This window comes from Lepidochelys olivacea (assembly GCF_965140295.1).
Source record: "Lepidochelys olivacea isolate rLepOli2 genome assembly, chromosome: 17".
In the NCBI taxonomy this organism is placed as follows: Eukaryota; Metazoa; Chordata; order Testudines; family Cheloniidae; genus Lepidochelys; species Lepidochelys olivacea.
In genome coordinates, this window is record NC_140427.1 from 3,523,324 (window position 1) to 3,538,683 (window position 15,360).

Genomic DNA, 15,360 nt, shown 5'->3' on the forward strand with positions numbered 1-15,360 from the left:
GTGCCAGGGTTTGGGCATGTGTGGGAGGTTGGTACAATAGCAGTAGCTAGTCTTGTCCGCCATACAGATAGTAGAATTTGGAGTGGTGGGGCCCAAAACTGGGAGGAGTTGGTAACATTAAGGTGGCTCCAGTGTTTAAACTTTTTCCGAGTGGGTCGTGACCCCAAGGGGCAGAGCCCAGTGTTACTTCAGCTTGAGGAATCTCATACCAGCTTTATCATCACCAAAGCCGTACATCAAAGTTGGCTCCACTCACAGACCAGTCACAGTGAGGCCTGGCCCAGCACTGAATGATTAGAAGGACTGGTCGTCAGGACTGAGCCATAGTGTGTGTAGCAGGAAAGCTTTGCCTGCAGCTATCGTGCGTAAAGAGGATTTCAGTCTCCAAGGCCATCAATCAATCTGACACCAAAGTTACCCCTTTTCAGAGGGCAGAAGAGCAATGGTGCTTCCCTTCAAGCTCTCAGCCCTTCTGGTGAAAAAAAAATCATATTTCTGAGACTCACGTTTTTTTTACTTCACTGAACTGGTCCAACCAGCAAACAATCTAATTCAATGGGAACCAGAATGAGCTCCCTCCAACCTCAATTCTTCCCTACGACCATCACCTACCTTCTCTTGTGTTAAAAATTCACATTGATTATATTTTAGAGCCATTTCTTCCAATGAACTGAGTTCTGCCCACACCTCCACAGCAAGATTTGACTTGATCTGTTTTTCACAGAGGCAAGCTGGACAATTCCTTAAAGGGAAACATTCTCATATTTAAAACTATTTTTCTCCAAGGGTTACCTGAATCAGTCTGGGCTTTACAGCAAGAACAGCTGCTGTCCCTCTTTCATACTGTAAAAAAAGGGTGGAATTTGTATAGTTTTCAAGATTTTCCCCAGGAAGGATCAGTTTGAAATGCCACGTCTAGTTTCCAGAAGTGTAATATACGCTCCTAAAATAGCATCACTCAGGTGCAGCTGGGCAGTGCTTCCTCATGGGCTTCTGTGAAATCTAGGGACAATCCAGTTTGCTGGGCCTGAATTTAGAAGTTGTAGGCATCACTCCAGAATTCCCCATGTCAGCTCAGGTACTGCCACCTCTTTATCTAGGGAGTCATTTTTGTAGGTGCAATGATCTGTTATGAGGGGTTCCTATGGAAGTTTGAGAACCAAAGAGGTGAGATCTTATATAAAGCAGATGTTTTGTTTTCAGAGATCAGGTATAATATTAAGCCTGGTGAATTAGAAAACCTTCCTGGACAGAAAGGATGATCTTGTATTTGAAGCACTGGACCAGGAATCAGGAGATCTGAGCTGTACTCTTAGCTCTCCCAGCATGTGATCTTCAGCGAGACGTATAGGCAAAAATGTTCAAAAGGGGCCATTGCTTTGAGGTGTCTCAATTTTTGGGTGCCCAAGATCAGACGTGTAGGCCCCATTTTTCAGAAAGGCAACCACATCAGAAGTCAATGGGGCTGAGAGGATAAATTAATTAGTGCGGATGAGATACTCTGACACTACAGCGATGAGCACCACAGAAAAGTCTATATGTAAGTAAGAGCAAGACTTAGTCTGTGGCTAGAGTTTCACTACTCTGACTTAAAGCAGCTGCTGCAGGCTGCTAGCTCCCAGTTATGACTGGAAAAAAAAACTTTTTTGTTTTTTCAGCATAACACCTCCACGAACAGCCGTTCTCCCCCCACCTGATAGTGATGACACATCACTAGTTATTTTAGCTGGGATACTGTAAAAAAAACAAACAGGCAGAACTCCTACATGAATGTGGTGTCTGCAGTATCATGTAATATCACAGGGCCACACTAACAGCAAGACCTGCCTGTGCAAGCCAACAGGAGGTATTTTTAGTTGCAGACTCAGCTGAACCATGAGTGAAGGCTATAGACAAACAGCTCCAGACAAGCAAATGTTACTCGGTGACCCCAAGGCAGAGACTGAAGGAACAGTGCACTACGTTCAAAGCCTCCAGAGGAGCCAAATTCAGAGTCACTTCACTGTGGGGTAAAGACAGGGTCACTCCGATTGCTGGATTTATTCAGTCCACACATATAAATCCTCAGTCCTGAAGCAGCCCTGGTAGTGACCATTTTAGGTTTGAACTGGTTCCCTCCCTCCAACTTGTCCCAGTTCTTCACCTGCTCCCTCCCACTACCTGACTCTCTTCCACTCCATCTCCAGTGCCAGAGATCCCACCCATTCCCTCCTGTGGCTCAGTTCCTTCCTTCCACTCAATCCTTGGTTCTAGAGACACCTTACACACACACACATTGGCTCCTTCCCTCCATCCTAGCCCAAGAGACACCCTGCACTCTCCCATCCCCATGTATTCCTAACAGCCCAATAGCACCTTCTTTCAATGTGACTAGTTTGGAATGTGAGGATCTGACCATTCGCTTCCCAGCTTATTGCTGCCTCTGCTGCTTAGCCAAAGGCCTTAGCCTAAGCATAGGGCCTCAAACTGTCACAGTAAGAGAAGGCCCTTACACCGGCAGACAGTGATTTTGATTCTTTCTTTTGTACCTCTATAACTAGTCAAGTGATAAGAATACACCTAAATTCTTAGAGTATAGGCCTTTACAGACAGACCTGAATATCTATATCCTAACAATAACCATTGTCTATTACCTGACTAATCCTAGAAAAGGGGACTTGTCACATCCCCTCATGTTTAATGCTAAGACACGCCCAGCAAGGCAGTGGTGATTCAGCATTACGTATAGCTGACGTTGTATACAAGCCTGTTTAAAACAGGTGACACCAGTGAGTCCTGTACAGCATGTTTCAGCATAAGCAAGAAATTAACCCTACTTGCCTAGTTTAATGGGCTAGAATAATTAACACTGATGGGATCTGCATGCCATGAATATGAAAATGAACCTTGAAATCCGTAACAATAAGCTCACATCCCATTTTAATTACGGGAATGCCACTAACCTGTCATTGTTGTGTAAACATTAGGGTGGGATATATCCTTTCATTATAAGTATATCCTCACATCCTGAAGAATTCCAAAGTTTTTTACAGACCTGAAGTGATAATACATACAACATGCAGGGATCATTTCACCCACATCTGGTATACAGCCACCTGTGATTTGAAACATGGCAGCTCTTTAATAGCACACAGTAATACTGCACAGCAGTTTAGGACAGGACATCAGGAAAAAAACAATATCTTTTGGCCCTGCCTACCCTGGGATTAGAAACCAGGTTGCCGTCTTTCCAGAGAACTGTGTTTAACCATAATTCTTGATACAAGGGTTCCCATGGTCACAGTCAATAGAGCTTTAGAACTAAAGAATAAAATCTCAATCAGGAGAATATATTACATTTGTTTAAAAAAAAAGCACTGGAAGATTAAAAGGCACCAGTCAGAATTGTGCAATTATGACCTAAAAAAATCTTATGACTGAATATCTGAAACACAAAAAATATATGTGATGCAACAAAACATGGGTGGATGGGAGGGACTGTAAGAACCTATCAGCATTCAAACTGGTTTAATTAAAAAAAAGTTCACCGGTAGGCTAAACCTTCCATACCAAGTATTGGCTGGGAGTGGATTTGTCTTACTTGGGTTATACCCCAAATAAAAATTTGTGTTTACATCTTAAAAGCACTGGAAGATCCTGAAAGTTTCATGAAATGGAACAGAGACCACTAAACACAGCTGAGCTGCCAGTCTGGTACTCACTATATACCAGAGGTTCTCAAACTGGGGGTCAGGACCCCTCAGGGGGTCATGAGGTTATTGGGGGGTCATGAGCTGTCAACCTCCACCCAAAACCCTGCTTTGCCTCCAGCATTTATAATGGTGTTAAATATACAAAAAAGTGCTTTTAATTTGTAGGTCGCACTCAGAAATTTCCTATGTGAAAGGGGTCACCAGTACAAAAGTTTGAGAACCACTGCATACAGGCAATATAAACAGGACAGGTCTGCTTAACTGTAATAGTTTCTCAATCCTGAATATGTTTGAGCAACTGAATCATGATTAAACCACCATCAAAACTGCCTGACCTGAAAAACAGCTCTGAAAAACACGTGACCCTGCAAAGTATGCATTGCTTCCTGAAACAGTACATGGCAGAACTAGAATAACAACCCCATGGCTCAACTGCTCGGTTTTTCTGGCAGACAGAAAAGGTTACTGGAGGAATGATTTCCTGTTATTTTCATTCCTAGTATTGAACTATATACTGGTTACTAGTTTATCCCAGCTGAATCACTGTAAATATACTGCATGTGACAAATTCTGACCCACACCAGAACTGCTCAGCTATAGCTACTTCTCTGAACCACTCCCAGATCTTTACTTTAGTCATACTCGATTTCATTTTAGTCACATCATATTCTGGGAGGAAAAGTCAGTGGGGACAAACTGGGGCCCATGAGCCAAATGCAGTCGATGGAGTTCTACAATGTGGCCTCATTCATTTGTAATGTGGGGTGCGGCCCATAGCAATTGCAGGGTGCTGTACAGAATGCTCCATCTTGTTCCGAGCAATAGTGGGTGTACTGAACTCCCATGAATGCATGCAGGAGTCAATAGCCTGATGGGGAGTACTTTGCTTTAAAATCTGAGACAATCGAGAAGGAAAAGTGATCATTTTCAGAAAGATGTCCTACAGGGCAGGGAGGAGAACAGTCTGGAAAATTCATTAAACGCTCTCCTCTTATCTTGTGACGTTCAAAGTTCACTCCCAGGTGTAGCTGATGTGTTTCATTGTTAAAGGTACAAAGGTGCCTTTCTGTACTCCCTTGGCTCTGAGTGTGTAATGGTGACTTAGCAGAACACTGAGTTCTTGGAGTTCAGCCTGTGATTCTGTGTGCAAGGGAATTTACACTGGAGAAGCCTCACTGAAAGCAGCTGGATACTAGTGGGCTAAAGAGAAAACTAGGAAATATGGATACTGATTTTCACTTTCACTCTAGAGGCCAGAGTATTAGAAGTAGCCTATAGATAACAACATACTTAATAGATAAGAGGCATAAATAATGGGAATCAGTACTACAAAACCTGCACGCTGGAGGAGAAAAACATTGCCTGAGATTTAATCATAATATGGGGAGGGGAGTAGGGGAAGTATTTTGGGTGATTCTCTCTCATCAAGAGGGATATAATGAGTCAATCTGTCCTGGCTCAGGAGGACAAAATACAGCTTCCTCCATAAGCCCCGTCAATGGAAGAAGGCTGCTTCAGAATGGAGTTATTTTACTTTGTTGGACTAGCTCTTATTCATTGTTAAAGAGGTATCAACTTGAAATCAACTTAATTAACAAAAATTAAAAATGGTTTCAGATCCTATGCTTGCCCAATTCCCCCTCACAATTTTGTGTGTTTTACAACAATATTTTCCTATTTTTAACAATGTATCTGTCTCCTGTTCCTGGGTAAAAGAGCCACACAACTATAGGGTTACTTAGTTACTTAGGGTTACTTATTACACTTAGTGCCTGACCCAACTTGCATTAAAGTCAACAAAAAGTCTTTCCTAACTGCAGCAAGTTGGAGCACATCCAAAGTGCTCCCAAGAGCATGTAGTAAACAAACTGAAAGTGGACTGTAACCATTATCACAGTAGGCACAGAATATTAACACAGAAGTGTGCTATAAAGTTGATGACATCTTTATTAATCTCCTGGGAGCACAAGTGCTACAAATACTTGTACAAAGATTTGTAAAGATTTGTAAAGGCACTTTCTTGTTTATACCAAAGTGGAACTTTGTATAGTGGAACTTTGGAAAGTGGGTTTCGAAGGAAACCCATAATGTACCCAACTAACTGACCATCTTGACTATCAAACAATGATATTGTCACCTTCAAGATGTCAATGTTTTAAAAATCTCAGGCTTGTTGAATTGTTAAATGTTATTTTATACACAGCTTAAAGTCACAGTATGAACAGACCATATAATTAGGCTTTAAAATGTTTTCTACAAATCTTGTTCAACGTTATACTGGCCAGCATGGATGGGTACAAATATACTAACAGAGACCTGAGAAAGGCTTTTTAAAATGGTTTAACACAGCTATACTCTGCATGTAGTAGCTGTCAACACCTTGTTTAACCCACATTTAAAGGAAATGGTTTAAAAACTGTACAGCTGATGGATCTTAAATGTTGCTGGGATACAACACTATCCCTAAGTCTGAGAGTGCTCAGTTCCAATACTTGCATAAACAGTCACCTATTTCACCTTCCACTTATATTCTCGGTCCTTCCTTTCACTCACTTCGTCCCTCACATTTCGTTAGTCACACATAAGCCTTTACTGCACTGAGATTTTTTTTAAATATCCCACTATTATAGCACCAATCCTAGCCATGACAGATGCACTAATGTAAATTAGCTGCTGGTATTTTAGACTCTGTCATCTAGACCTATCCAGACATGTTTAAGGCTTTAGCATAGATCTTAAAAAAAGGATAGGTCCTATTTCCACTGCAAAGTGGAACTATGCGTAGTTAATTAGTCCTCACAAGTGCTCCTATGACATAGGCAGAAGTGATTATCCTAATGTTATAGAAAGAGGTGTTTAGTAAGTTTAGGAGTGAACTGGGAATAAATACTGGTTTTCCCTTGTGGCAAAATTAATCAGAGAGTAGCCCTTCCCTGCAGGAAAAATACTGCATTTACGGTAGTCACACTCAAATCTTCCAACAGCCTGCCTTTCACAGGTTATGCCATTGTAGGTACAAATAAACTGCTTGATTTTGCAATGTCCCAGCAGATAGGATTTGCAGTTGCTCAGGCTCTACTGCAGGATAGGTCACCTATGATTTGTGCTCCGGAATGTACAAATCTGTCTGATAAATTTCTTGTGATCATGGAGCCCTCTTTTCAGCAAGTGGGTTGCTTTGTAGTACTGCCCAATGACCTACTTTTGAAACCACTATACAAGGAAGCTGTGTTCCTAGCTGTGTCCCATGATCCGGCAAATGTTGTAGCCACCTGTGCAGTCAAACCAGTCACAAGATCTGGATTTTTTCCAGACTCACATTTCTTTATATATTATTCAGAGTCAACTGCTGGTTGGTGATACTTTTTCACATAAAATTGTCAGCACAACATATGAAAAAATAAAAAATGCTTATACTTTGTAGAAAGAAAATTATGTTACCTGAAGAATTAAAGACATCCAGACCTGCCTAATCTGTGTTTATCGTATTTGTATGCAGTGTTGTTGTAGGCAGGTTGGTCCCAGGATATTAGAGAGGCAAGGTGGGTGAGGTAATATCTTGTATTGGACCAACTTTTGTTGATGAGAGACTAAGGGCTTGTCTACACTGGCACTTTACAGCGCTGCATATTTCTCGCTAAGGGGGGTGAAAAAACACACCCCCGTGCACTGCAAGTTTCAGCACTGTAACGTGTCAGTGTAGACAGTGCACCAGCACTGCTGGTAGCTACGCCTCCTCGTGGGTTTTTTCGAGCCACAACTACACAAGCCACATTAAAGCGCTGCCATGGCAGCGCTTTAACATTGGTAGTGTAGACTAGCCCTAAGGCTTTGTCTACATTTTGCACCTTTTGGAGACACAGCTGTGCCGCTACAAGGCACGCAGTTTAGCTGCTGTTTGTTGGTAGGAGAGAGCTCTCCTGCAGACAAAAGTCTTCCAGCCTCAATGAGCGGCAGCAGCTTTGCTGGCAGGAGAGTACTCCTGCTCAGAAAGTGCTGTTCACACCGGCGCTTTTTGTCAGTAAAACTTTTGTCATTCAGGGTGTGTGTGTGATTTTTAACACTCCGAGCAACAAAGTTTTGCCAACAAAGTTCCAGTGCAGACAGAACCTGAGACAAGCTGTGTAAGCTCGAAAGTTTGTTTTTCTCACCAACAGAAATTCTGAGCTAAGGCTGAAACTGTCATTTACTAACTCACGAGACCAAACTCTGTTTTCAGCTATATACCAGACTCCAGTGGAGTTGTCTGGATTCACATTGTTGTAAATGAAACAGAATCTGGTATATTACATGTAAAACACACACAAGCTTGTGACTGCCATAGCAAGAAAGTGCCACCCAGAGTATCAAGATAATAAAAGGGCAGAGTTAAATCCTCTGTGCATATAGGGAATGTGTCCAGGTCCAGAGTGCACCATGTCAGCCCTGGGGCATGTCTACACTACAGCTGCTACAGTGGCACAGCTACAGCTAGGAAAGGATTTTTCCAGCTCTCCGAGACGGGATAAAATTCTTCCATTGACCTAGCCATATCTACATCAACTTAGGGTTAGGTTGGCCTAACGACAACACTCAGGGCATGAAATTTTTCACAGTCTTGAGCCACATAACTAGGTTGACATAATTTTTAAGTATAGAACAGGCTTTGAATTTGCTCTGCACAGAGAGGAAAAGAACGGAAGGGTGGGTGGGATGACACATTTAATAAGAGTGGCTGCACAAGAGAGCTATCTCTACCCTCTGCCCAGCACAGAGGAGCATTCTGTGGTGATTCCAAATAAGATGGAACAGATGGCCATGGTAGAAAGGTAAAGGGAGAGGCCACTGAATCCACAATTATGGGGCTGCACAAGAGAGCTATCTCTAACCTCTGCCCAGCACAGGAGGGTTCTGTGGTGACTCCAAATAAGATGGAACAGATGGCCATGGTAGAAAGGTAAAGGGAGAGGCCACTGAATCCACAATTATGTGAATCCAGTGCACCAAATCAAGGAGGTGCAAAGCTGGAACAGACACTAATCCAGCCCAAAGCTGGAATGGTGGCTGTGTGGCCCACATGCACGTTGTGGGGGTCAATTCCATTCCTCCAACCTCCACCTTCCCCACACCAAATTCTTTGCACAAAGCCCACGTAATTGTTTATCTTATTTGGACATCTGGTTATCTGAGAAAATCAATTGGGGGTGCGTGTGTGTGTTGGAAGGATAATTAATTTCACCATAGTTCATATAAACACCATTGTTATTTTGAATGTGGAGTCTGCATTTTGTGTGGGCATGCAGATCCCTGTAGTAGCTTAATAAAATGACACTTCCATGAAGCATCAATTATTCTGAAACAGCAACAAGTTATTTTAAGATCAGACTATGGTGAAACTACTGAGACTTGATTCTAATCTGCTGTTTTGAATAGGTAAAAAGAAAACCAACAGTAACTGAGGGAAAGCAGTTTAGCTAATATTACTGGGAACCACACCTAGAAACAATAAGAGAGACTCTGGTGTTTTCTGGTTTATTAATCACAGTGAAACAATTATAGAGATACCTCCCACCCACAGATACTCTGCATCCCTACCAGAGCCCTAGAGATCCAGTTTCCTGCTATTTTCTAATAGATTCTGGATCTTAAAAAGTTATACTCATATTTCCTGACACTACCACTTGGCAGACTCTATACAAAGATCTTTGTTCTAATTTTATTTGTTGAGGTTGGATATTTAAATTAAAACAGTTTAAAAACTCTTTCCTGCTTCTTCCATGTTTATTCCATTCTACACAGAACAGATGTAGGTTGCTCATTATGTTTTATGCTGAGTTTTAAACCCTTTAATTTAGTTCAGTACATACAGGGCTCCCATGGATCAAACATTTAGCCCATTTTTAGCACTATATACAGGAAAATAATAACCTACTAGGAACGAAACACAAACAAAAACAAAACACCTACCCATCCACGAAAAATCAGAAATTTTAAAACAAAATATAACATTGCTTAAACATTTGTCATACATCTACGTAGTTATACCAAAGTAAGTGTGTAATGTACACAAAGCCTCATATATGTTGGGGACACTGGAGCATGGTAACTCGAGGGGATGGAAGACCACGAGTGTCGATGAAGCCCCCTCGCACTAGGCCCAAGTGTCCTTGGTCCCCCCCGGCCTGGAGGCACTCGCAGCAGCTATGTGTACTAGGCCCAAGTGTCCTTGGCCCCCCACCTGGAGATACTCACAGCAATTATGCTGAGGATCTGCAACAATATGTTGCAGAGTCAGACTGCCTGAAACTAAACAAGGCCAAACAGGGCAGATATGGAAGAAAAATGCTGAATAAAGCAGCTTTATGTATAGTTTAACAAATGATACAAAAAACAAGGGAACGAGCAGGTAGCTATTGGTTGGCTATATGGATACTCAGGGCAGCTTGCTATTGGATAAGTATGCTGAAGATAGGATGTATAAAAGCCTGTGTAACTTCCTGCTCTGTGTGCAGGATTTGAGATTCTATTCTCCCTGTACCTTTCTGAAGCTTCAAATAAACTTTTCTGCTTCTCCACCCCGTTGTGATTATTGGGTGAAGCACACCGGGTAGCGAACCAAACCCTGCTGTTGTTTTGCCTCTCGGCACTGGGTGCCAGCAACATATAGATGATGACCTTTCACACCAAGTTTGTGCTGGCATAACTACAGGAGGTGCAAGGCAACAATGAATCAGGTCCAAGAGAAGGAGCAGCTTGGCTCTTCACTACTCAGAAGTGCCAGGCCTTACTTACATGCAGAAGTTGCACCGGTTTAACTTACAGGAGTGCAAACCCATTGAGTTCCCCACTCTCATTTGGGTCTAAGGGCAGGTTATTTGAGTTAAAATAATAAACCAAGCCCAGTTTTAACAGACCCAGGTGCGTCCACACAGCAGCCCCTTAGAGCCAGTTTAACTGACGGGCTGACACATCCCACTGGACATGACACCGGCCCAGTGTCTCAGCACCACACGCCTTGGTGCTCATCACTCCAGCTCGAGAAAGGTGGCCGGGGGCCAGAGCAGTTGGCACGAATGGTTTCCGGGCCCCTGCTCAGGGCAGCCGTATGATAGCGTATGGGGGGGGGGGTTCCCCCTTCCAAAGCCCAAGACCTCCCCCATCCTGGCTGCCAGGGGAGGGGAGGAAAGCCATCGCTACCCACAGGCCATTGGCCTTGTTGGGCCCCAGCCTCCCCGTAAGGGCCCACCCCCATGAAGGCCCTCGGTGCCCCTCCCCCACCACTGCAGACCACTGTTTTCCGCGCGCTCCCGCGCGCGCAACACCCCTTCTCTTCCCCCGCCCGGAATCTGCTTCTCTGAGGCGGCACCCCTTAGCAACAAGGCTTACCTCACCCTGTACCAATCAGCGACGAGAATCACCCCTCTCTCCCCGTCCTGGTTCCAGAGCTTTCTTCGTGGCCTCGCCCGCCTGACTCTGTGAACCAATCAATGGCCCGTCCCTCTTCCTCTGCACCAATCAACGCCGACACCTGGCATAACCCCGCCTACCGTCCTCTCAGTCTACGAAGCTTCCAGAGCTATCTGGTAGCTTTCTCACCGTACCCCGATATCCTTCCGCGCCTGAGAGATTTCGATTATTCGGAGGGAGAGCTGTGGATTTCTCACAGGGAGGAACAGACATACCCTGAGACTTCAGGAAAGGATTTGTGACGGGGAAGGGCCTGTATCCCTCCTTTGGTGCAGGGCCATTGCTTGGGACTATTTTCTGCAGCGGACTGACACTATCTGTGCGTGAATGGGTGGGGCGTCTGGCGTCCCCAGTCTTATAAATAGGAGCCGGTGCGCAGAGAGCTGCGTAGTTCACAAGCGGACAGTGTTGTTATAGTTGAGCGGTCTCGGCGTTGACAGGCTGATTTTATAGCCTTCCACGTAAGTGTCCAAGCCGCGGGAGGTTAACGGTAAGAAGCGACACAGGGCAGTGTGAAGGGGAAAGTGGGGAGGCCACTCGCTCGGGAGAGTAGGGGCGATTAGTGTGGGGACGGCACAGAGCCGCTTAGGGGAGTTGGGGGCACAGCCTCTGGGTTTTGCCCCTCTCCGCGTCTGTGCGGGAAGGGGGCCCGGTCTAAGATACCGGAGGCGGCGGCCGCCATTGCGTTGCCTTCCCGGAAGTGAAGAGTGCTGAGTCACGGGCGCTCATTGTGACTGGGGAGGGAAGCGGGGCGGTCCCAAGCTCCGGTAACCCGCGTGTGTCGCCCAGAAGGGTCGCGGAGACCGGGATGGGGGCGACCGAGTGAGCGCTCGGGTAAGTAAAGGCGCCGAAGAGCGCGGGTGGGTGGCGCGGCGTTCCCTCCCCTGAGGACGGGAGCGCTGGTGAAGCCGCGAAAGGGAAGAGCTGGGTTCCCGGCTGCCGGGGAAAGGGCTTGAACTTGCTAACGTCTGATACCACCCCTTGTGGACACGAGACAGACATGTTCTTAAGCCAGCAACATAGGGGCTGGTTAGGGTCCAGGGAACCAGTTATGGAAATGTCTCACCAAAACATTTTCTTTATTTAAATATAGAGACCAGGGAAGAGTTCTCGGTATTCTGATTTTACTGATTACTGAGCTTTAGTTTTCTAAACTGAAATGTTGATGTGAAGCTTAAGGGTCTGTGTTATGGGATGACTTGTGTTCTGTAGCAAGTTTAATCAATATGGGAAGTTAGAACTCTTTCTGATACCTCTTTCTGTATAGTTCAATATGCAGATCTTTGTGAAGACCTTGACTGGCAAGACCATCACCCTAGAGGTTGAGCCCAGTGACACTATTGAGAATGTCAAGGCTAAGATCCAGGACAAAGAAGGCATCCCACCTGACCAGCAGAGGCTGATCTTTGCAGGCAAGCAGCTGGAAGATGGCCGTACCCTGTCTGACTACAACATCCAGAAGGAATCCACCCTCCATCTTGTGCTGCGTCTGAGAGGTGGTATGCAGATCTTTGTGAAGACCCTGACCGGCAAGACCATCACCCTAGAGGTTGAGCCCAGTGACACTATTGAGAATGTCAAGGCTAAGATCCAGGACAAAGAAGGCATCCCACCCGACCAGCAGAGGCTGATCTTTGCAGGCAAGCAGCTGGAAGATGGCCGTACCCTGTCTGACTACAACATCCAGAAGGAATCCACCCTCCATCTTGTGCTGCGTCTGAGAGGTGGTATGCAGATCTTTGTGAAGACCCTGACCGGCAAGACCATCACCCTAGAGGTTGAGCCCAGTGACACTATTGAGAATGTCAAGGCTAAGATCCAGGACAAAGAAGGCATCCCACCCGACCAGCAGAGGCTGATCTTTGCAGGCAAGCAGCTGGAAGATGGCCGTACCCTGTCTGACTACAACATCCAGAAGGAATCCACCCTCCATCTTGTGCTGCGTCTGAGAGGTGGTATGCAGATCTTTGTGAAGACCTTGACTGGCAAGACCATCACCCTAGAGGTTGAGCCCAGTGACACTATTGAGAATGTCAAGGCTAAGATCCAGGACAAAGAAGGCATCCCACCCGACCAGCAGAGGCTGATCTTTGCAGGCAAGCAGCTGGAAGATGGCCGTACCCTGTCTGACTACAACATCCAGAAGGAATCCACCCTCCATCTTGTGCTGCGTCTGAGAGGTGGTATGCAGATCTTTGTGAAGACCCTGACCGGCAAGACCATCACCCTAGAGGTTGAGCCCAGTGACACTATTGAGAATGTCAAGGCTAAGATCCAGGACAAAGAAGGCATCCCACCCGACCAGCAGAGGCTGATCTTTGCAGGCAAGCAGCTGGAAGATGGCCGTACTCTGTCTGACTACAACATCCAGAAGGAATCCACCCTCCATCTTGTGCTGCGTCTGAGAGGTGGTATGCAGATCTTTGTGAAGACCCTGACTGGCAAGACCATCACCCTAGAGGTTGAGCCCAGTGACACTATTGAGAATGTCAAGGCTAAGATCCAGGACAAAGAAGGCATCCCACCCGACCAGCAGAGGCTGATCTTTGCAGGCAAGCAGCTGGAAGATGGCCGTACTCTGTCTGACTACAACATCCAGAAGGAATCCACCCTCCATCTTGTGCTGCGTCTGAGAGGTGGTATGCAGATCTTTGTGAAGACCCTGACTGGCAAGACCATCACCCTAGAGGTTGAGCCCAGTGACACTATTGAGAATGTCAAGGCTAAGATCCAGGACAAAGAAGGCATCCCACCTGACCAGCAGAGGCTGATCTTTGCAGGCAAGCAGCTGGAAGATGGCCGTACCCTGTCTGACTACAACATCCAGAAGGAATCCACCCTCCATCTTGTGCTGCGTCTGAGAGGTGGCTGTTAGTTATTGTGGACCATGCTTTACATGATTGCCAATAGCATTTGTTTTTGCACTGTAGCCCTTTAATGTCTTAATATTGTAAGTTAAATACAAGTTGCAGTAACTGCTGAACAGTCTGTGAATGCTAATAAAGTTTTTTGTTGCACATTACCTGATGGTCTTTGCTAACTGTGAAACTCTAGTACATTTTACCCAATCTTCATGCAATAAAAAAACTTGTTTCATGGAGGGGCGTGTGGAGGTTTAGCTACTAATTTCTGATGTTGATCTTACTTTCAACAAGTCAGAATTATGCAAAGTAAGGTTGTAACACTTATCTAGACTATTCTCCGTTTATTATGGAACTTCCTTGGTATGTTTAAGGATGTTACTACTATAACTCCTTCGGTCTCTTGAGCAGAGTCTGGTTCCTCTGGCTATAAACAGTTGAATGGCTTGTGTTCTTATGCAATGCTTAGTAGAAGCTTTTTTTCCTCTAGATTATGCCAACTTTAATAATGTTGCTTACACTAATCTTTTAAGGAAAAAGCCAAGAGTAAGTCTTGCTGTTTGACATTTGAATTGTTTCCTTAGTGGGAACAGAAGGGACTGGGAGAACTGAACATATTCTCAGTTCTCTGCTGTTTCTTCTTTTCAATCTGTAGATTGCATCAACAGTACTGAATTAAGAGGAAAACACTTCACTGGATTTTTACAGTTTACTAATAAAAAAATCAATGAAAATCACTCATTCACACATGGGGGTATTAAACACATACATGAAATTTTGGCCCTGATTTTGAGCAGAGACTGAAAGTCTTTCTAGCTTTGTAAGAGCTAACAGTCATTTACTAGTGCTACACTTATTCTTATTAACTAATCTGGTATTAGTTAAATAGTGGGCTTTAGTTTTAAGTAAAGGTGTTGTGATATCTGGAGTGTTTCTATGCCCGATAACTTGCCTACGACTACGTCATGCTTTCATGTAAAGCACTTTGTTTTTTCTCAAGTATAGCAGAACCAGTGTTAGCTCCAGCAAATGTGGGTGTTGAAAATATACTGTATAGCAACTCAATATTGTGTAATTTATGGTGCATAAATACACAGAACTAAACTCATAATGAAAAGCTTATAGAATATAGTGTAACCATATTCACTGGTGCTCTTGTTGAGGAAACTTCACTGTTTCAGTTTGTGGGTTCTTCATAAATAGGTGGGATATTTCCTGTAACAACTAAATTCTAGGTTGAGGGAGTTTCAACCTTAAACATTTCTATGGGAAGTTACATTATCAATGTTAGCATCAAATGGTGTGTTATCCCATTAACAAAATACATTTTAACTCCTGCTTACAGACTCCTTAAAATAACT

The 15,360-nt window shown here is 44.5% G+C and overlaps 1 protein-coding gene across 2 annotated transcripts; it reads left to right on the plus strand.

The window, feature by feature from the left end:
- The first annotated feature begins 11,450 nt into the window (after positions 1 to 11,450).
- Positions 11,451 to 14,160, plus strand: UBC (ubiquitin C). Of its 2 annotated transcripts, none has more exons than XM_084650693.1 (2): positions 11,451 to 11,599; positions 12,406 to 14,160. In XM_084650693.1, exon 2 carries the CDS (start codon positions 12,412 to 12,414, stop codon positions 14,011 to 14,013), a length of 1,602 nt encoding a protein of 533 aa, XP_084506819.1. In that variant the 5' UTR covers positions 11,451 to 11,599; positions 12,406 to 12,411; the 3' UTR covers positions 14,014 to 14,160. The 2 variants fall into 2 exon arrangements, with proteins under 2 accessions (XP_084506819.1, XP_084506820.1); XM_084650694.1 differs by having other exon boundaries at positions 11,510 to 11,628.
- Positions 14,161 to 15,360: the final 1,200 nt, after the last annotated feature.